Genomic DNA, 21,301 nt, shown 5'->3' with positions numbered 1-21,301 from the left:
GGTGAATGCCTGTTGGATTTGGAGGGATTGTTTGGGGCCTTGGACAGAGGTGAGAGGGGATGTGTAGGGGCAGGTGTAGCACCTCCTGCAGTTGTTGGGAAAGGTGTCACGTGTTGTGGAGTTGGAGAGTAGTGTGGAGCGAACAAGGGAGTCATGGAATGAGCAGTGCCTACTCCATAGAACATGAGTTCCCTGAATGGGGCTGTTAATCTGATCCAATCAGGGAGCCCTGGCTGACAGATAAGAACAGAAGTGTCAGGGGCTCTGCTCATTCTCAGAGCTGGCTCTGAAGGAGCTTGTTCAGTATCAAGTACTCTCCACGTGTAAACAAGATACTGGCCTCTGGGGAGTTATTTCAGTGGTGATGAGAGAAAAGCATACTCCTGAAGAAATCTGCTCACAACAGTCGTCTTTGAGTTGGGGTAAGCATTTCTGGCATCATGATGTTATTTGGGAAGCTTGACTTTTTTGATCCTGCTGTTGAAATGGTGGAAAGAATGCATCGGAACAAATGACAATCAATGAGCATTTCTCCTGATAGCTTGTGGACCCACAGCTTTTTTGGTTCTTAAGAGCCTGACTTTCTCTGAGATACCAGGTACTAAAACCTTTCAAGAGTTGACAGGTTTAGTCAAGGAATGTTAACCGCAACCCCAAGCTATTGGTTTTATGTGTCAATTCAAGAACCAGTGAATTGTATTGGGATTTTTCACTCAGTTAAGGTGACTGGCAGAGGCATGTGACATTGGGTTAATCCTTAATGAGATGCTGAGAGACTGTTTGGTATGTGGGATTAATAATGTAACCATGCAAAAGTGCCAACTAGCTTGAAGCCCAACTGGACATCAAACAGGCACTACAACTGGCTTTGTCCTTGAAAAATGTGGCAATTAAAGCATGAGTTGTAGGATATTCCAATGGAATTGGACACCCTCACCAGTCTAACTGAGCTTGGGGTTCACCACTTGATTGCTGTTAATTGCCTAGCCTCAATCAGGACACATCCTGAACAGAAGGACTCTAGGTCAGCCTACAGCAAAACCCCAAAACAAAGCCAAACCTTGGCCAAGTAGTTTCAGAATTCGGGCTGGCAAGCCATTGTGGTTGCTGCCAGTATATCAATCCGAGACAGCAAAAGAGTCCCACTCAAACTAAATTGAATAAGAGTACCCAGGAAGAGTGCACACCCTGTAAGTCGTCCTACATCTGGTTTGGAACAGGTAAATTACTTAGCAACATCCAACTCAGAACCAATCAAATTAAATTACTGGTTAAAAGGACATCTGGTTCTGATGGAGGTTTAATGAAGAGTAGAAACATAGAAGATTGGAGCAGGAGGAGGCCATTTGGCCCTTTGAGCCTGCTCTGCCATTCTTCACGATCATGGCTAAACGTCTAAACTCAACAGCCTAATCCTGCTTTCTCCCTATTACCTTTGATCCCATTCACCCCATGTGCTGCATCCAGTCGGCCCTTGAATACTTTCATTGTTTCAGCATGACTACTTCCTGTGGTAATGACTTTCACAGGCTCGCCATTCTTTGGGTGAAGAAATGTCTCCTCATCTTTGCCCTAAATGGTCTACCCTGAATCCTCAGACTGTGACCCTTGGTTCTGGACACACCCACCACTGGGAACATCCTCCCTGCATCTACCCTGTCCAAACCTGTTAGAATTTTATAAGTTTCTTTGCCAATACTGGTGTGGCCATTTCAGTCTTCGCAGAACTAGCATTTAACAAAATTTGCTCTGGACTCCGATCCTTAAGATTGTGCAAGACTTCATCCAGACTGAGATTCTATACTGGGAAACCTTTACAGATTAAGGGTAGAACTTCGGTTCCGGTCTATTATCTGAAGTAGCTGGTTCAGTTACCAAAGATTGCAGTAAAAGGCTCAGCCCCAAGCGTGAGAGGACGAAATTGTTGTGAAAGATACAGCTAGATTGGCTCAATGTTTTTCGATTAGGAAATGAAGTGAAGTCTCAATTGAATACCCAGACATTTTTCAGGAAAGTTTAGAGACTATCAAAGGAGCTGTGGCTGCCTTGTATGTTGACTAGGAAGCAATTCCATGTTTCTGCAAGGCCACCCAGTGTCATCTGCCTTGTGGGAAAAAGTAGAGGCAGAAATCAGAAGGCTGGAAAGCGAAGGAATCACCAAAACATTCCAGCTTGCAGAATAGGCAACACCAGGTCATACCGAGTGTGAAGCCGAATGGGTCGGTTCGCCTTTTTGGGAATGTTATACAAATGTTAAACCGCTGTATAAATATTCAGTCCCTCACACAAAGGATTTACGTGCAACGTTGGCAGAATCTTTCCTGGAACGTGGACATGAGTCATGCATACTTGTAATTGCAGTTAGATGAGGATTCCCAGAAGTATGCTATAATTAATATCCAAAAGGGTTTGTGCCAATATATGAGACTGCCATTTGGGGTATCATCAACCCATGCAATTTTTCAGCAGATGATGGAGAAAATTTTACATGGTCTACCCAGGTTGCCATTTATCAAGATAACGTGCTAATAACCAGGAAGATCACTACACTTGGAGACCTTGGACATAGTCCTTCGATGTTTCTCCCAGGCAAGCATATGCATTAGAACGGAAATACATGTTCCAGTCTCCCCAAGTAACCTACTTGGTCTACAAGTCAACACACTGTGCTACGCCTGTTGGAAAGATAAAGTGAGAGTGACTAATGGTGCCCAATTCCCATGTCTGTACTGGAGCTTAGGCCTTTCCTTTGCTGGTGAATTTTTACAGACAGTTTGGAAAATGACCTAGCCCCCATCTTGGCATCTTTGCATCAGATCTTAAAAAAGGGTCAGGCTTGGAAATGGACATGAAGCCAAGCCACAGCTTTCAAGGAAGTGAACAAACAGCTATCACATTCTTAAGGTGTTGGTACACTATGATCCCAAGTGAGGTCTGGTATTCACATTTGATGCCTCCCCATATGGCATCAGGGTGGTATTACCTCATATGTAGCCCATTGGAGAGGAATGCCAATAGCATCTCCTATTTGAGATTGAGACAAAGGGTGTGTTTTACAATAAGTTCAAATAAAGTACAAAAATATGAAAAATATTAGACTGGAGCAAAGCAATCAAAACAAACAAATTCTTCATTTCCTAAGCAACATTAAAAGCAAAAAAAAAACCTAAGGCCAAAATTCAGCAGTGTCACAGTGAATAACATCAATGTTGACTAATTAGTTTGCTCGAAGCAATGTCCAGGAGATTGACCTTGATGTCTAGATATTCCCCGCCAATTCTGGAGGCTTGGCAGCCCTGCTGGCTCCATCCTATTTATGCAGTTATTCAAAACTCTGCAGGTACATGATTATGATATTGTGGATCAGCTTTGGATCAGTGAGTTGCTTTCTTGTCTTTAGTTCAGAAAATTTTAAGGTGCGTGTTCTCCTCCAGAAACTTGAAAACAAACACGATTCAGGCTGACACTGCAACACAGTGCTTTGGGAACAGAGTGATGTTGAAGACGCAGTCTTTTGGATGAGCTGTTAAACCAAGGCCCTCTGTTTACTCTCATGTGTTGTAAAAATTCCCATTACCAACATATGGAAAAAGGCATGGAACTGCATCTGATGTCTTGTTTAATAATTACCTCTCTATCTGCATCATTTTGTATGAAAAAAAATCTGATTATTATCACACTGCTATATGTGAGAACTTGCTGATTTCCTACAGTACAACAATGATTACATTTTAAAAGGGTAGCATTAGCCATAAAGAGCTTTGGACATCTCAAGGTCATAAATGGCACTAAAAGAAATGCATTTTTTTTTAAAAGAAAGCTCAGAAATTTCCACTGCTGCTAGCTTGATGTGCAGTGCAAACTCTGGAATTCTTGCACAAATGGGCCCAGAGAAGTCAGAAATTCCCATGTTTCTGAATGATAAATCACTTGCCTCCAGGGTATGATCAGCTGGAGACAATCTGCTGCAGTCAGTATTTTGCGTATATAAATGGCTGTGTGGAGCCAGCTGTTCAGGATACATCCTGAAGGACGGGCAGGCATTTGGTGAATTTATTGTCCAAAAGTCCCTTCTGTGTGCAGGGTCCCATTTATTTTTATCTCTACTGGGTGGGAATCATGTTTACAAGCACTTGTTAGGCCCTCCCAGGATAACTACAGTACGTGGTTAGATACAGAGTAAAGCTACCACGATATATCCACTTCATTCACTCCCGTGGCAGATACAGCACAAGTCAATATTGAGTAAATCTCGTTCCACATTGATAATTAGACACTCTCAGAGTTGGTACAGCAAGGATTAAACCTTCGAATGGGAGGAGGCCATTCAGCCTCTTGAACATGTTCTGCTATTCAGTCAAATCATGGCTGATCTGCACCTAAACTCCCACTAACAAGTAGTATGTATGACATAGATTCATTATGATTTATGTCTCCAAGTTAAAATGTACTTAGGTTTTGGTATTTTACGTACCAAATTGTAAAAGATAAACGTATTACTATAGTTGCTAATGTACCTCATAGCCCACTAACCTTTTCTGTCTCCGGCTCACCTTCCCTCTGGCTTGCTGCAACTCCCACCCTGTTCACTGACCTGCTCATTTGACATCTTTCCCGTGCACTGAGCCTACTGTTCTCTGTTTTGCCCCTGACCTTCCCAGTCACCCAACCCTGTCTTGCATATCAACCCTCCAGTTTGTTGCCTATCTCATGCTGGCTGCCTCTCCCACTCATTACCTCCCTTCCTAAATCTTCTGGGCGCCACCCTTTCCTCTCACTCAACACTTTCTACTTCCAGATCCATGCTGTAAATGACAGGTTAAGACAGGGACAACGAGAGGCAGGAAACAAGCAAAGTGTTGGTGAATAGGACAGATGAGTGGATAACGAAGAATGAGACAGTGAGTGTTAGGGTAAGTGAGTAGACAACAGGAAAGAGAGTCATAACTGACACAACCACAGTGTCATGAGTACTGCTATTTCAAGGAATCAACTGCATTTGTGCAACTTGGCCTCATTGTTCCTCTTTGACATTAATTTGATGAATTTCCACTGTTTCCATTCCAATGCCAATCCATCCTCCCTGTGTCAGTAAGACCAGGTTTTCAGATAAACTTTGCAGAAAAGTCCTAAGTGAAATGTAAAAGATTAATTAATGGTATTAATATGGACATTACATTATTCTACCTGTCAGAAGAAAACCATTTGCTAGAAATCCCTCATTTGAGTAACAGGTCAGGCATATTGCCTTATCACAGGATTGTCTGTGTCTGCATTTACTGCCACCTTGAATTGTGATTAGCGGCTATCTGGATGAAAATTAGTTTCTAACATTAATATCCTGTGTAAACTGTCTTGATGCCCTTTGCTGTTCTTTCTGCTGTACTGCCCAGATTCTGTTAGAAGTATCTTGCTAATCTAGCCTGTTCTGCTGAGTAGCTTAATATTATTGGGTGTGGATCCGATAACTTTCACGTTAGGTGGCAGTGAGGACGGTGTAACATTCAATAAATACTGCTCTTCTTGTGTAACAGACTGTTCAGTATGCACAGATCTCCCTGTTTAACACACCAGTACATGCAGATTCCTGTTTAAGACATTGTTCAGAACACCCAGATCTCCCTGCTTAGCGCACTGTTCAGTATACACAGCTCACCCCATTTAACACTGTTCAGTACACACAGCTTTCCCTGTTCAACATACTGTTCAGTACACACAGATTCTTGATTGGCTAAGTGTTTAGTCTGTATCGCTCATGGATATAGCTTTCCCTCATGTGTTATGTAATGCCCAGTCTTATAAGGAGGCCTCCCACTGTGTAATGCTGCTCTGGCTGTCTGCCCAAGGCAATCAGTCTGAACAGAACTTTCCTTGTGTGCATGGGCAAAATTACTTGAAGGTCCATTATCCTTAGGAATGTCTTATTTGAATTGAGAATCTGACCTTGAGGAAAAAGAACTCAACTTTAGGCAAGAAGGGAGAACTGAAGATGATAAATTTAAGTTTCAGGAGAGAAGGGCTGGAGCAGAGAATTGACTCCAAACTCTGGGATCATTATTAATCAGTGTGCCTCTGGAGTGAGCACTGTGATTGCTCGCATTGTTTTTAATTTAATGCATTAGTTGCTTATTCTACAGTCTTTTTTAGTGAGATGCTGGTAGGTTCAAGTTCAATCCCAGGGATTTGACAGCATGTAATCGAGAATGACAGTCCCAGCACAATGTTTTGCGAGTGCTGCATACTCAAAGGGGCTGTATAAAAGGTGTACTCCACTCCACTCAGGACTGCTGAATGCCCGCAAAAGTGAAACTAAAGAATTCCATTATGTCAATAAGGTCCACCTTGTTTTGTGCCCAGTACTTATCCCTTAATCAATATTGTTGAAACTGACATCTAGTCACTTATTATAAAGCTGTTTGTGGGATGCGTGTATTGGCTGCAGTCTTCCCTGCATTGAAACAGTGGATAGACTGCTGCCCTTAATTGGAAGAAGGCTAGTCTTGTTACCCAATGGTTGACTGTTAAAACCCTGTCATCATCCCCCATATTTCCCAAAATTCTAAAGACAAAAAAGCATTAAGTATTGAAAAAAATCACAATTTTATTACAAAGAAACAGAAATTGTTGGAGAAAACACAGTTCAGGTAGCATCTGTGGAGACGGAAACAGTTAACATTTTGAGTTTGATATGCTGCTTCTTCAGCTGCGACCTTCCAGACCAGATGTGTTTCTCCAGTAATTTCTGAATTTGTTTCATTTATCCATCATCCATAGTGTTTTGCTTTCTCATATTTATTAAACCCCTTTGACTTTTCTCATGGATTTTGCCGGCAGTAGTGTCCTGGAGATGACCTTCAATTCAAGGAGACTCCAGGGTTACTTTGGAGGGTTTGCAATCCCTTAGGAGCAGGAACATTGTTGATCCTTAATCCCAAGTGCACATCGGTAAGACCTCTTATTACTCAACTCAAAGCAGAAATAAAAGATGTGACTTTGTAATTTGTTATTGCCAGTACAGCCGTGGGCAGTCCAGTGACTAGATTTGTATTGTTTGACGTCTGAACATAGCACAGGGAAAACAACAAATTGTGGGCTATGGTTCTGAAAGGGTTAACATTCTTATTTTCTCGATTGGTAGTGGGGGAGAGGAGAGAGGGAGGGAAAGAGCAGGGTAGAGAGGGGGGAAGGTGAATGACTTCTATTCGATGAATAAGCATTGCAGATCCAGCTGAAAGGGGTTAAGGTTTCTCCCTGTCGAGAGAGCAATGATGGATAGTGAAAGGAATTTGATGGGAGCAGGGTTTTTCAGTGTAGAAAACAACCTTAACAACCTTTTAGAGAGAGCGAGAGAGAAAATCTGGGTCACATGCTTGTTATTGCTTTGCCATCTCTTGTTTCCTGGGTTACCCTGCCAGACATATACTCCACCCACTGAATTTAGTATTTGCATATTAATGAGTGGAGGCATTCCGCCTTTGAGGGACGAATAATTTCTGCTTCCTGTTTCTCTGATTGTCCCTCTTTTTTTCCTCCTTCCCAGAAATTTCAGTACGTGACATCAACACACACAGGACACCATGAAGTAGAGAGAGGCTGTACTGTCTGCTTGTTGCAACCAGAAGGGAAAAAAGGATTAAACAAAAACATACATACGTATAAGAAGGGAGTTCAGAGATGTGAAAAATGTCAGGAGGTTGTTCATGTCCTGGTGAGTACAGTATACTCCAGTAACTAATGGGTAACCAATTAACTTTATTGATGTGGAAATTTGTGATTTATGCAGGGCTGGGTTGAGGCCTGTGGTTCCACATTATTTTCAGTTCAGGCATAGCTGTGGAACAGAGAGGGGAAAAAGATCCCTAATGTGTTTTTTTTTGTGGTTGAACCATTTTAGATCTGATCTGCAAGGAATTTTTTCCCTGCAATAGCACTCGTAGTGTATAACAAAATGATGTCTGACGAATGTTTTAATTTAGATTTCTGTGCATACGCACGTGTGTGTGTTGCACTTGTGGTTATTGCGTATTTAGTAATGTTGTAAAACACAAAGTAAAATGGGTTTTATAATATCCTCCAGTGGTCACATCATCAGTAAACTTTTACATTTGTTTTTGTAAGAGTGCGGCACAAAACTAATAATTCTCATTTGTGTTTGTAGCTGTGTTGCCTTCCTGCCATTTCATTCCAATAAATATTACAGATATTTACTTACCATGCTTTTTAAAACAATTAGTGAGGTTCCTGGAAGTGAAAATGTGTTAGTGGTTTATTATCGACCAGGGATTTATGTAAGCTTGTACAACATAAGTATTTGGGGTGTTTGTACCCCACGGACCAGGAGCTTTCTAGATTTGGCTCCCTATCTGCCAAGAGTCTCACACTGTGTGCTGAACACAGTGGGCTGATGAAGGAATAACTCAGCTAGGTTTCTTATTTTTAAATACTTCCAAGGCCTCACCTACCCCATTATGTCTGTAGCCTCCTCTAGCCAATAACCTGCCAAGGCACCAAGGGATTGTCAGCTGGAGAAGGCTACAGATATAAAGTGGACTGGACATCATGGAATTATTTGAAATCTTACTTTCCCAGCATTGGAAGATGTGCCTTCAGTTCTTGAGCCCTAAGCTTTGGGAATTCTCTCCTTAAGCATCTTGAGATATCTTTCCTCCTTCAAGGCTTTTCCTTAAAACCTACTTTGATCAAGCTTTTAGCCACCTGTCCAAATATTTCCTTATGTGAAACATCTTTGCTTAGGGGAGGCAAAGACCATAGCTAGACAATAATCCAGAAATTCAGCTAATGTTCCGGGGACCCGGGCTTGAATCCGACCACAACAGATGGTAGAATATGAATTCGAGAAAAGAAATCTGGAATTATGAATCTACTGATAACCATGGAACTATTGTCGATTGTCAGAAAAACCCACCTGGGTCATTGATATCCTTCAGGGAAGGAAATCCACCATCCTCACCTGGTCTGGAATATATGTGGCTCCAGAGCCACAGCGATGTAGTTGACTCTCAACTGTGTTTTGAAATGGCCTAGCAAGTCACTCAGTTGTATCAATTGCTATGAAATCTCCATGAAGAAATTAAACCATTCAGAGCACCTGTCATTGACCTAAGCACTGGAAATGACAATGGCAAAAACAACACAACGTCAAAGTCCACCTTAGTATCATCTGAAGGCAAGTGCCAAAATTGGGAGAGCAATTTTACAGACTAGTCAAGCAACAGCCTGACATCGTCGTGCCCATAGAATCATACCTTCAAGACAACATTCCAAGCATCACCTTCACTGTCCCTGGATATGTCCTGTCCCACACGCAAGGATGGATCCAACAGAGCTAGTGACGCAGCTGGGTGGGAATTGCCCTGGGAGCCCTCAACATTGATTCATGGCTCCATGAAATTTTGTGGTTTCAGGTTAAACATGGGCAAGAAAACCTCCTGCTGATTACCGCTTACTGATGAATCAATATTGCTCAATGTTGGACAGTACTTTTTAAAAATTTATTCATGGGATGATGGCGTCGCTGGCTAGACAGCATTTATTGCCCATCACTAATTTCCCAGAGGGTAGTAAAGGGTCAAGCACCATTGCTGTGGGCCTGGATTCACTTGTAGGCCAGATGCTAGACTATATGTGCAGCAGGTGGTGAGGGAACCAACAAGAGGGAAAAACATACTTGACTTCATCCTTATCAGGCTGTAGATGCATTTCTCGAAGACTGTATAGGTAAGAGTGACCAGCGCATAGTCCTTGTGGAGACGAAGTCCCACCTTCACATTAAGAATACCCTCCCATGTGTTGAGTTGGGCTATCACAGTGCTAAATGGGACAGACTTCAAACAGATCTAGCAACTCAAGACTGCGCATCATTCAGTGCTGTGGCCTATCAACAACAGCAGCAGAATTGTATTGCACAATCTACAGCCTCATGATGTGGCATATGTCCCGTTCATCCACTACCATCAAGCTCAGGGATCAACCCGTGTTCATCAGAGTGTGCAAGAGGCATGACAGGACCAAACCAAGCATACCCATAAATGGTGTGTCAATCTTGTGAAGCTACCAAACAAGATTACTTGCGTGCCAAACAAAATAAGCAGTAAGTGATAGATAAAGCAAAGTGATCTCCACAATCAATATATCAGGTCTAAGCTCAGCAATCCTGCTACATTAAGTTGTGAATGGTGGTGGACAGTTAAACAACTCACAGGATGAGAAACTTTGCAAAAAACCCCATCTTCAATGTTAGGAAAGCCCAGTGCATTAGTGCAAAGATAAGGCTGACCCATTCGCAGAAATCTTAAACCAGAAGTGCCAAGTTGGTGATCCATTCAGCCTCCTCTAGTGGTCCTCAGCATCACAGATGCCAGTCCTTGGCCAATTCACTTAATTTCAAGAAATGGTCGGAAGCTGTGGATAATACAAAGGCTATGGGACCTGACAACTTCCCAGCAATAGGACTAAGGACTTATATTGCAGATCTTGCTGTTCCCTGAACGAAGGTGTTCCAATGCAGTTACAACACTGGCATCGACCTGACAATGTGGAAAATTGCCCAGCTATGTCCTCTATACAAAAGACAAATCAAATCCAATGTGGCCAATTACTATCTAATCAGTCTACCCTTGATCTTCAATAAAGTGATGGAAGGTGTCATCAAATTGACTATCAAGCAACAAACTGCTCAGTGATGCCCAGTTTGGCTTCTGCCAAGCCCACTTAGCTCGTGATCTCATTTCTGCCTTGCGTCATACATGGGCAAAAGAGCTAAATTCTGGAGGTGAGGCCAGAGTGGCAGTCTTGGACATCAGAGCTTCATTTGACTGAATGTGACGTCATAGAACTCTAGCAAAGGTGAAATCAATGGGAATCAGGGAAACACTCCCTGCTGGTTGGGAGTCATACCTACCATATAGGAAAATGGTTGGGATTGTCGGAGGTCAGTCGTCTCAGCTCCAGGATATCTCTGGAACAGATCCCCAGGTTTTTTGAGCAAATATGTAGTATAAAAAAAGTATAAAATAGAAAACATTCTAACTCTTAAAAAGTAGATTAGATTGGTTTCAGGAGATGGATTCTATTTCAGCAGTTTGGAGAGATCACTGGTAGATTGATGCAACAGTGACATTTGAACAGGCTTGGAAAGGATGCAGAAAATATGCAATTTTACAACACCTTCTTAGGCCCTCAATATGCCCCAAAGAAATTCACATGTGGTGAAATGTTTTTGAAATCTTATGACTAGTGCTAATGGCAGAAATCCACCAAGATCTCATAAACAGCTATTTTGTACGATCTTAATTGGGGGATAAATATTGTCCAGGATGCCAGGGAAAATGTCCCATTGTGCTTCAAAATAGTGTTCTGGGATCTTTTACATTCACCTTGGGAGGAAGACGATACTGCAATGAGAATGTCATTCTGTGTTATGTACTCAACTCTCTGTGGCGGACCTGAACAATGAACCTCTGACTCCACGGCAGGTGCAGTGTCTACTGAGCCATGTTTGATATGGGAGAGTGTGGGGGTGGGGGGGAGGCGGAGAAGGCTTTGAAGAGGGAATTCTAGAGAGTGGGTTCCAGTGGAAAACACATTTGGGTTCACTAGTGTTCTGGCCATGGTATTGAATTGGTAAGTTTGAGTTTAAATCAGTGTTGAAGGTGAATTTATGTACTGCCAAGGATAGAATGAAAATGAAAACTGATGGATTGTTGTTAAACAACAGTTGAAACCTGCCACTCACTACAACAACAACCTGCTGTGGGTCTGGAGTCACATGTAGGCCAGACCAAGTAAGGATGGCAGCTTCCTTCCCTAAAGGACACTGGTGAATCAGATGGGTTTTTTCCAACAATCAGCAATGGATTCATGGCCATTATTAGATTCTTAATTACAGATTTTTAAAAAATTGAATTCAAATTCCACCATTTTCTACAGTGGGTTTCGAACCCTGGTCCCCAAATGTTATTTTGGTTTCTGGCTTAACGGTCCAGTGACAATTACACTAGGCTTCGCCTCCCCTTAAATTGATGTTCACAGAAGATAGCTTTACATCCTCTAATTTGGAGATATTCTATCACATGTTGTATGTTACTGGACCAATAATTCTGACACCTGGACTGATAATCTGTCCACATGCTTTCAAATTCCAACCATTTAAAATTGGTTAATAAACTAAATCTGGTGAACGTGAAATTACCAGATTCTGGTTTAAAAACCCCATCCAGTTAGAGAGGCAAAGAGACATAGGGGACGGAAACAGACCCTTTGGTCCAACCAGTCCATGCTGAACATAATCCCAAACTAAGTTAGTCTCACCTGCCTGCTCCTGGCCCATATCCCTCTAAACCTTTCCTATTCATGTATCTATCCAAATGTCTTTTAAATGTTGTAATTGTACCTGGGAACACCACTTCCTCCAGAAGCTCATTCCACATGCAAACCACCCTCTGTGTTTAAAAAAAAATTGCCTCTTATGTCTTTTTTAAATCTCTCTCCTTAAAAATGTGTCCCCTGGTCTTGAAGTTTCCCATTTTTAGGGAAAAGATAACTACCATCAACTCTATCTATCATTATTTTACAAACTTCTATTAGGTCACCTCTCAAACTCCTATGCTCCATTGAGGAAAATACCAACCTTTCCTTTATAACTCAAACGACAAACAAAAGAGAACCCAGAACGAATCCCTGGGGAACACTGCTGGTCATAGGCCTCCAGCACAAAAAGCAACTCTTCACTATTACTCTCTGTCATCTGCCATTTGGCCAATTATTTATCCAGTTGGCAAGCGCAACCTGAATCCTCGGTGACCTAACTTTATTAATTAGACGACCTGGCAGAACCTTGTCAAAGGCTTGACTAAAGTCCAAATAAACAACATCTACTACTCAGCCACCATCAACCTTTTTGGTAAATTCCTCGAAAAACTAAATCAAGTTTGAGAGGCTCGATTTTACTCGCACAAAACCATGTTGACTATCCCTAATCAATTTTTGTCATTCTAAATGTCTATAAATCCTATCTTTTATAACCACCTCCAACAATTTACCCACAACTGAATCACTGGTCTATAGTTCCTCCATTTCTCCTTACAACCTTTCTTAAACATACTATATTAGCCACCCTCCATTATCAAGCACCTCACCCACAGTTATATGATGTAAATATTTCTGCAAGAGGTCTTGTAATTTCCTCCCTTACTTCCGGCAACACATTAGATCAGGTCCTGGAGATTTGTCAACCTTTGTATTCTCTAAGATCTCCTGAACTTCCTCTTCTGTAATATGAACTGTTTTTAAAACATCAAAATGTATTTCTTTGATTTCTCTAGACTCCATTTCTTTCTCCACTAAAAAATGAAGTGAAACATTGATTTAGTATCTGTCCCATCTCCCAGGGTTCAACACAGGTATGATTTCCTTTATCTTTAAGAGACCATGCCCTTTCTCTACTTATCCTCTCGCTCTTATTGTATTTGTAGAATCTCTTTGAATTATACTCAACATTATCTGCCAATGCTATCTCATGTCCCCTCTTTGCCTTCCTGTTTTCTCTCTTAAGAATGCCCCCACAGTCTTTTTATATTGACTAAGAGATTCAACTGAACCAAACTGTCTATATCTTAAAAAAAGAATTCTCTTTTATTAGAATCTCAATATCTTTATTCATCCATTGTTCCTTAAACCTACCAGTCTTACCCTTCACTCGAACAGGAACAAAATGCCTCTGAACTCACGTCATCACACTCTTGAATGCCTCCCACATGTTAGATGTCCTTTTACCTGCAAACGGTTTACTCCAATAAAATTTTGAAAGTCTTTGTCTCATATCATTAAAATTTGCCTTACTCCAATTAAAAACTTTAACTTTTATGGAAGGCTTATCCTTTTCCATAACCATTTGGAAACTCATAGAATTATGATTGTTAGACCCAAAGTGTTCTCCCACTTTTACTTCAGTCACCTGCCCTGCCTTAAAGAAGGTCTAGTTTAGCTCCTTTTCTCATAGGAACATCCACAAATTCATTGTCATCCAAACCTTTAACACAATGGTAATCCAAGTCAATGTTTGGACAATTAAAATCCCCCATTATTACAACTTATTATGCTCACATGTTGCTGAGAAATCTGTACATAATTGTTTCTCAGTTTCTCTCTTACTATGGTGGGGCTTTTGGTATAATCCCATCAAAGTGATCTTTCCTTTCTTATTTATAATTTCTATGCGTATATTTTCACAGGACAATTTTTCAGAAATATCTTGCCTAGTCACAGCAATAATGTATTCCTTAATGAGAAAAGCCACACACCCTTCTCTCTTGCCTGTTTTTCTGTCCTTCCTATAGCATCTAAAACACAGAAGACTGAGGTGCCAGTCTTGTCCATCTCTCAGCCAAGTTTCTATAAACAGCTATGACGTCCCATCACATGTTCTTAAACATGCCGTGAGTTCATCAGCCTTACCTCTAAGACCCCCTGCATTGTAATACATGCAGTTTAGTTCTTCAAAGTTACTACATACTCTGATTCTCTCTTATCTTTCTTTTCTAATTGATGTGCTCTTCTTGCATGCAGAACCTACCCCATCAATCCTTCCATTTACACTGCTAGTTAGAATTCCTCCACTTGCTTTCTCTATCAGTTTAATGTCTCCCTTTAAAGAATGAGCAAATCTACCTGCTAAGATAATGTCCTTCAGGGAAGGACATCTGCATTATCAAGTCTGGCCCATGTCCCCAGTAATGTGTTTATGTCTTAATGCTGAATTGGCCAAGAAGACATGAATTGAATTCAACAAGGTGGCCAACAACCACATTTGCAGGCAGTTAGAATGGACAGTAGATGCTGGTCTAGTCATTGACATCTATGTCCCATGAATGTTAAACTTAGGAAATATAACATGGAGTGGTGAGAGTCTGATGAGCTAATGGACTATTCACAGCTGCTACTTCATGTTGTATAAAAATGAAATTTTGTCTACCCCTCACGCCGAGATAGTGCAGCATTTCAAACTCTGCACTGTTCTCAGGTTTTTTCTTAGCTTCACAACCCTTCTAGTCACTGATTCCTGTGACCATTCCTGTGGAAGAGCTCCACAAGCACTCCTCACAACCTCACCCGGATAATCTTGTTTTAGAAGCAAGTAACCAAGAATGTTGAACATCTAATTTAAAAACTCATTGTTCACATGTGAGCTTGGGAAGCGATTGTTAGCTGTGGCTTGGGGAGGCATTATTCTCTTTTGAGTCGGAAGCTTGTACGTTCAAGACCCATTCTCAGAGACCTGAGTATATAATCCAGATTAATATTCCCATTGCAGTACTGACGAGAGCTGCGCTGTTTGGATGTGGCGTGAATCTGATACCATGTCTGTCCTCTCAGGTGGACAGAAGTGTACCACCCCAGCTGGGGTCAGTTAACCCAAGATCTTGAACCTTTGTGGTTAATATCTGAGGCATTCCCCATGTTTAGCTGTTTTGTCTTCAAAAAATAATGATGCTGTGATTGGATGAGGGAAGGCGTAGAGCATCCACACAGTGCCAAAGAGCACTCCCTTGATCTTTCATTATGTCCTAAGTGAGGGTTACCAGTGTTTTCCCAGCTGTCACTGTTAATGGCTGTAATTCTTCTCCTTTTAATTAATGTCTCCCTTCCCGACATTTTAACAGTCAAGCAGGGTTCAAGTCTGCTGTAGAAAGTGACCCTGCCAAATGAGGTTATTTAACTATCAGTTTAGGATTTGCAGATCTGATTTTTGGAAAGTAATTATAGTACCTCAAGGAAATTTTCAAAAATCCCGAGAGGCAAAAGTAAGTTGGAGGGAAAGATAAAGTAGTCAACTATAGATTAACTAGTTTAACGTGTCATTAAAAAATTGTTAGAATTCATTATTAAGGAGGTAATATCAGGATATTTGGAAAGTCAAAATGCAAACCACCAAAGTTGGCATGGCTTCATGAACGGTAAATCATATTTGACTAATTTGCTGGAGTTCTTCGAACTGTCACCAGCAAAGTAGATAAGACCATAAGGAGTGGAAGTAAGGCCATTCAGCCCATCAAGTCCACTCCGCCATTTAAATCATGGCTGATGGGCATTTCAACTCCACTTCCCTGCACTCTCCCCGTAGCCCTTGATTCCTTCTGAGATCAAGAATTTGTCGATCTCTGCCTTGAAGGCATCCAACGTCCCGGCCTCCACTGCACTCCGTGGTAATGAATTCCACAAGCCCACCACTCTCTGGCTGAAGAAATGACATCTCATTTCAGTTTTAAATTTACCCCCTCTAATTTTAAGGCTGTGCCCACGGGTCCTAGTCTCCCCGCCTAACACAAACACCTTCCTAGCGTTCACCCCTTCTAAACCATACATTATCTTGTAACTTTCTATTAGATCTCCCCTCAACCTTCTAAACTCTAATGAGTACAATCCCAGGATCCTCAGCTGTTCATCATATGTTAAATCTACCATTCCAGGGATCCATCTGTGTGAATCTCTGCTGGACACGCTCTAGCGCCAGTATGTCCTTCCTGAGGTGTGGGGCCCAAAATTGGACACAGCATTCTAAATGGAGCCTAACTAGAGCTTTATAAAGCCTCAGAAGCACATCCCTGCTTTTATATTCCAACCCTCTTGAGATAAACGACAACATTACATTCGCTTTCTTAATTATGGACTCTACCTGCAAGTTAACCTTTAGAGAATCCTGGACCAACACTCCCAGATCCCTTTGTACTTCTGCTTTGCAAATTTTCTCACCATTTAGAAAATAGTCCATGCCTGTATTCTTTTTTCCAAAGTGCAAAACCTCACAATTACTCACATTGAATTTCATTAGCCATTTCCTGGGCCACTCTCCTAAACTGTCTAAATCTTTCTGCAGCTTCCCCACCTCTTCAGTACTACCTACCTGTCCACCTATCTTTGTATCATCGGCAAACTTCGCCAGAATGCCCCCAGTCCCATCATCCAAGTCATTAATGTAATTGGTGAACAGCTGCGGCCCCAACACTGAACCCTGCAGGACACCACTCGTCACCAGTTGCCATTCCGAAAAAGAGCTTTTTATCCCAACTCTCTGCCTTCTGTCAGACAGCCAATCCTCAATCCAAGCCAGTAACTCACCTCGAATACCATGGGCCCTCACCTTACTCAGCAACCTCCCGTGAGGCACTGTATCAAAGGCCTTTTGGAAGTCTAGATAGATAACATCTACTGGGTTTCCCTGGTCCAACCTACTTGTTACCTCTTCAAAGAATTCTAACAGGTTTGTCAGGCATGACCTCCCCTTAGTAAATCCATGCTGACTTGTTCTAATCTGACCCTGCACTTCCAGGAATTTAGAAATCTCGTCCTTGACAATGGATTCTAGAATTTTACCAACTACCGAGGTTAGGCTAATCGGTCTATAATTTTCCATCTTTGCCTTGATCCTTTCTTAAACGGGGGGATACAACAGCAATAAAAAGGATTCTGCAGATGTAGTATTTCTAGACTTCTGGAAGGCAATTGATAAGATGCCATACAAAATAATACAAGATTTAAAAAGGACCAAAGGGGCAACTTTTTCATGCAGAGAGTAGTGCGTGTATGGAATGAGCTGCCAGGGGAATTGGTGAAGGCTGGTACAAATGCAACATTTAAAAGGCATCTAATGGGTATATGAATAGGAAGGGCTTTGAAGGATATGGGCCAACTGCTGGCAACTGGGACTAGATTAATTTGGGATATCTGATCAGCCTAGATCATTTGGTCTGAAGGGTCTGTTTCTGTGTTGTACATCTGTGATTTGATGTGGATAAGTGTGAAGTTCTCATTTTGGTTACAGGAATAGCAAGTCAACTTATGACCTAAATGGAGAGAAACTTCTGAGTGCTTTTGTGCAGAGGGACCTGGGTGTCCTTGTGCATGTACAACAGAAATGGAGGTATAGCAGGTAATAAGGAAGGCAAAAAGAATTTTGGCATTTATTGCAAAATCAATAGAGTAGAAAATAGGAAACTATTGCTGTACTGTGCAAGACATTAGTGAGACCGCACCTACAGTATCACAGAAAGTTTTGTGCCCGTTACTTAAGGAGTGATGTAGTTGTATTGGAGACAGCTCAGAGGAGTTTCACCAGATTGAGTCGAGAGGTGAAGGGTTTGTCTTATGTTCCTGTTCTTGTATCTATCTTCTAGTTCATGTGTTCAAATGGCCGCCTTATAGGACAGTATCAGGCTCGACCATGATGCTTTAGATGGTTTAATACTAAGTTGGACTAACAAATCAAGAGAGGCCAAACGTGTGAGAGATCAGTGATTGAAACAGTGCAGTAAAACAAATTTGGGACAAAATTTTTAAAACTCTGGGCACGCAGAAAGATAAAGTACTATTTTAATGCATTACTATGTCATCCTCAGAAACAGTGGGCTACAGTGACAAAAGTGCATTTTTATTTGACTAATAATTCTGAGGACACTGGCTCACAATCTTATCACTGTGTTGAACATTTAAATTATTTTTTTTAAAATATCTGGAATTAAAAGAGATGGCATTTAGTAAAAGAGACCATGAAAGTTAAGGATCGTCATAAGAAAGACAAATTGGTTCACTCACATCCTTTAGGAAAGGAAATCTGCTATCCTTAGCCCATCTAGGCCAATATGTGCCCCAGCCCCTCACCATTGTGTTTGACCATAAACAGCTTTCTGACCAATATAGCACAGTACTTAAACCTGCAGTAGTTCAAGAGGTTGGTTCACTATCTCCTTACAGAGAAAATAAATGCTCACCTTGCCAGCGCTGTCCACATGCTGAGAATTAATAAATTAATTAATCTCAGATTTCACTGATTAGTTTTGATATAATAAGTCAGATATCAACATTACTTCTAAGTCAAGAAGCAGCTGCCAATGCATATTGGGTCCAATTTAACAAAGAGTAGTTTCTCAAAGTAATTAATCTTTTTAACAAAAATATTCCAATGTTTTCTAAAGAAGACTTTAAAAAAACATAAATTTCAGCTATGGTACAGACTTATTTTAAGTCGATGCGACATAGAACATAGAACAGTACAGCACAGAACAGGCCCTTCAGCCCACAATGCTGTGCCGACCATTGATCCTCATGTATGCACCCTCAAATTTCTGTGACCATATACATGTCCAGCAGTCTCTTAAATGACCCCAGTGACCTTGCTTCCACAACTGCTGCTGGCAACGCATTCCATGCTCTCACAACTCTCTGCGTAAAGAACCTGCCTCTGACATCCCCTCTATACTTTCCACCAACCAGCTTAAAACTATGACCCCTCGTGCTAGCCATTTCTGCCCTGGGAAATAGTCTCTGGCTATCAACTCTATCTATGCCTCTCATTATCTTGTATACCTCAATTAGGTCCCCTCTCCTCCTCCTTTTCTCCAAAGAAAAGAGACTGAGCTCAGTCAACCTCTCTTCATAAGATAAGCCCTCCAGTCCAGGCAGCATCCTGGTAAACCTCCTCTGAACCCGCTCCAAAGCATCCACATCTTTCCTATAATAGGGCTCCCAGAACTGGACGCAGTATTCCAAGTGCGGTCTAACCAAAGTTTTATAGAGCTGCAACAAGATCTCACGACTCTTAAACTCAATCCCCCTGTTAATGAAAGCCAAAACACCATATGCTTTCTTAACAACCCTGTCCACTTTGGTGGCCATTTTTATATATATAGTGACATGTTTATATATTTACAATTTTTCTTTCCAAGTGATCGCCTCTTGTCCTTTCTCTCTTCTGTGGTCCTCTCTCTTTCCTTCCTTCCCTGTGCTCACTGTCAAGACTCTATCCAAACAGCTAGTGTGATAATTCCTGAGGTCTGACAGTGTGTGGCTGCAGCTTAGTTTATAGAGGGAAAGGGATTTCATAAGGCAGCCTGTCACTTGACTCCATTTGCTGGATCCCAAGCTCATCATCCCAGGCTCACTACCTTCTTCATGGTAGCAGTTTTATTTTTGGTACCCCCTAGGCTTCACAAGAATGAAACTTCTTCAAAATCTTTGTTTTTTTTTTCCTGAGAGCAGCCTCCAGGCAGTTCTCTCAAGATTTGCTAAGTGATGTAAATATGTAGACCTAATAGGTGCATTCTTTCTCATTTTGTGACTCTGAATTGCATTCAAGGTGCGCATCAGGCAATTAGAATTGGCCTCAGTATCTGTGATTGATTGTTGTTCAGTTGTTACCCTGGATAAAGCTCCTAAAACAGCCCAGCAGATGGCAGAACGTTCACACAGCCATATATATACTTAATATATGCACACACAAACATGTGCTACAACCACAAATTCCAAAATAACCCAGAAAAATATGCTTATGTGCACACTCTTGTTCACAAACATGCATTCATACATGCCCACACAGACAAAGTATCGCACCAGAGGGCGCACGTATGCATAAATACTGGTATTGCACTTGCTAATTTTCCTGTTTATTCTGTACTGATGTGTGGGTTACAGGGGATGGGTCTGGGTGGGATGCTTCAAGGGGCGGTATGGACTTGTTGGGCCGAAGGGTCTGTTTCCACACTGTAGGGAATCTAATCTAATCTAAACAATCTGTAGTTAAAACAATCAGTAGTTATGTACCGATGCATGTATACACTGTGTGATCCCCTGAGTGCAACTCAAAGCATCCCTTTATGGAACAGGGGAAAGGTAGAATCATTGAATCCTTATGGAGTGGAAGCAGGCCATTTGGGCCATCAAGTCCACACTAAGCCTCCAAAGAGCATCCCAACTAGATCCACCCTCTTCCCCCACCACCATCTTGTAACCCTGCATTTCCCACAGCTCATCCACTTAGCCTGCACTTCCATAGACTCTATGAGCAATTTAGCATGGCCAGTCCATCTAACCTGCAAAACTTTGGACTGTCGGAGGAAACCAGAGCCCCCAGAGGAAACCCATGCAGACATGGGGAGAACGTGCAAGCTCCACACAGGCCTGAGGGTGGAATCAAACCTGAGTCCCTGGCACTGTGAGGCAGCAGTGCTAACCACTGTAGATTTGATGAAGAATACTGTGCCAGAATGTGGGGAACATCAGATTACCTGGGCTGCACGATTTCAAGTAAGAATTTCTGGTCCCAAACTGTAACACTAAAACAAGCAGTGATATTACGTGATAAACACCAGGAATTAGAGCCTTAGACTTTTACTCCAAAAATAAACACACAAGGTGCAATTTAAAGGCTAGAATATTTAACCTTTTCATTTCCTGGTCCCTCAAATCACCAGGTTTCTCTTGTTCTGTGTCCAATTTCTCTCTCTTTCAT

The 21,301-nt window shown here is 41.6% G+C and overlaps 1 protein-coding gene across 5 annotated transcripts in view; it reads left to right on the top strand.

Moving 5' to 3' along the window:
* ldb1a (LIM domain binding 1a) overlaps positions 1–21,301 on the top strand; it is a 112,392-nt gene that overhangs the window by 14,692 nt on the left and 76,399 nt on the right. Inside the window, exons 2-3 of one of the 5 annotated variants that reach the window (XM_048550852.2) lie at positions 6,835–6,945; positions 7,541–7,708. In XM_048550852.2, coding sequence (XP_048406809.1) covers positions 7,684–7,708 — 25 coding nt within the window. In that variant the 5' untranslated portion in view covers positions 6,835–6,945; positions 7,541–7,683. Of the gene's footprint in view, positions 1–6,710; positions 6,946–7,198; positions 7,709–21,301 lie in introns of those variants that run through there. The other 4 variants (XM_059653016.1, XM_048550853.2, XM_048550856.2 and 1 more) reach the window with 4 other exon arrangements.

The sequence above is a fragment of the Stegostoma tigrinum genome, chromosome 20, assembly GCF_030684315.1.
Source record: "Stegostoma tigrinum isolate sSteTig4 chromosome 20, sSteTig4.hap1, whole genome shotgun sequence".
Classification (NCBI taxonomy): Eukaryota; Metazoa; Chordata; class Chondrichthyes; order Orectolobiformes; family Stegostomatidae; genus Stegostoma; species Stegostoma tigrinum.
The sequence above is the reverse complement of the archived record's forward strand: the minus strand, read 5'-3'. Positions and strand labels throughout refer to the sequence as shown.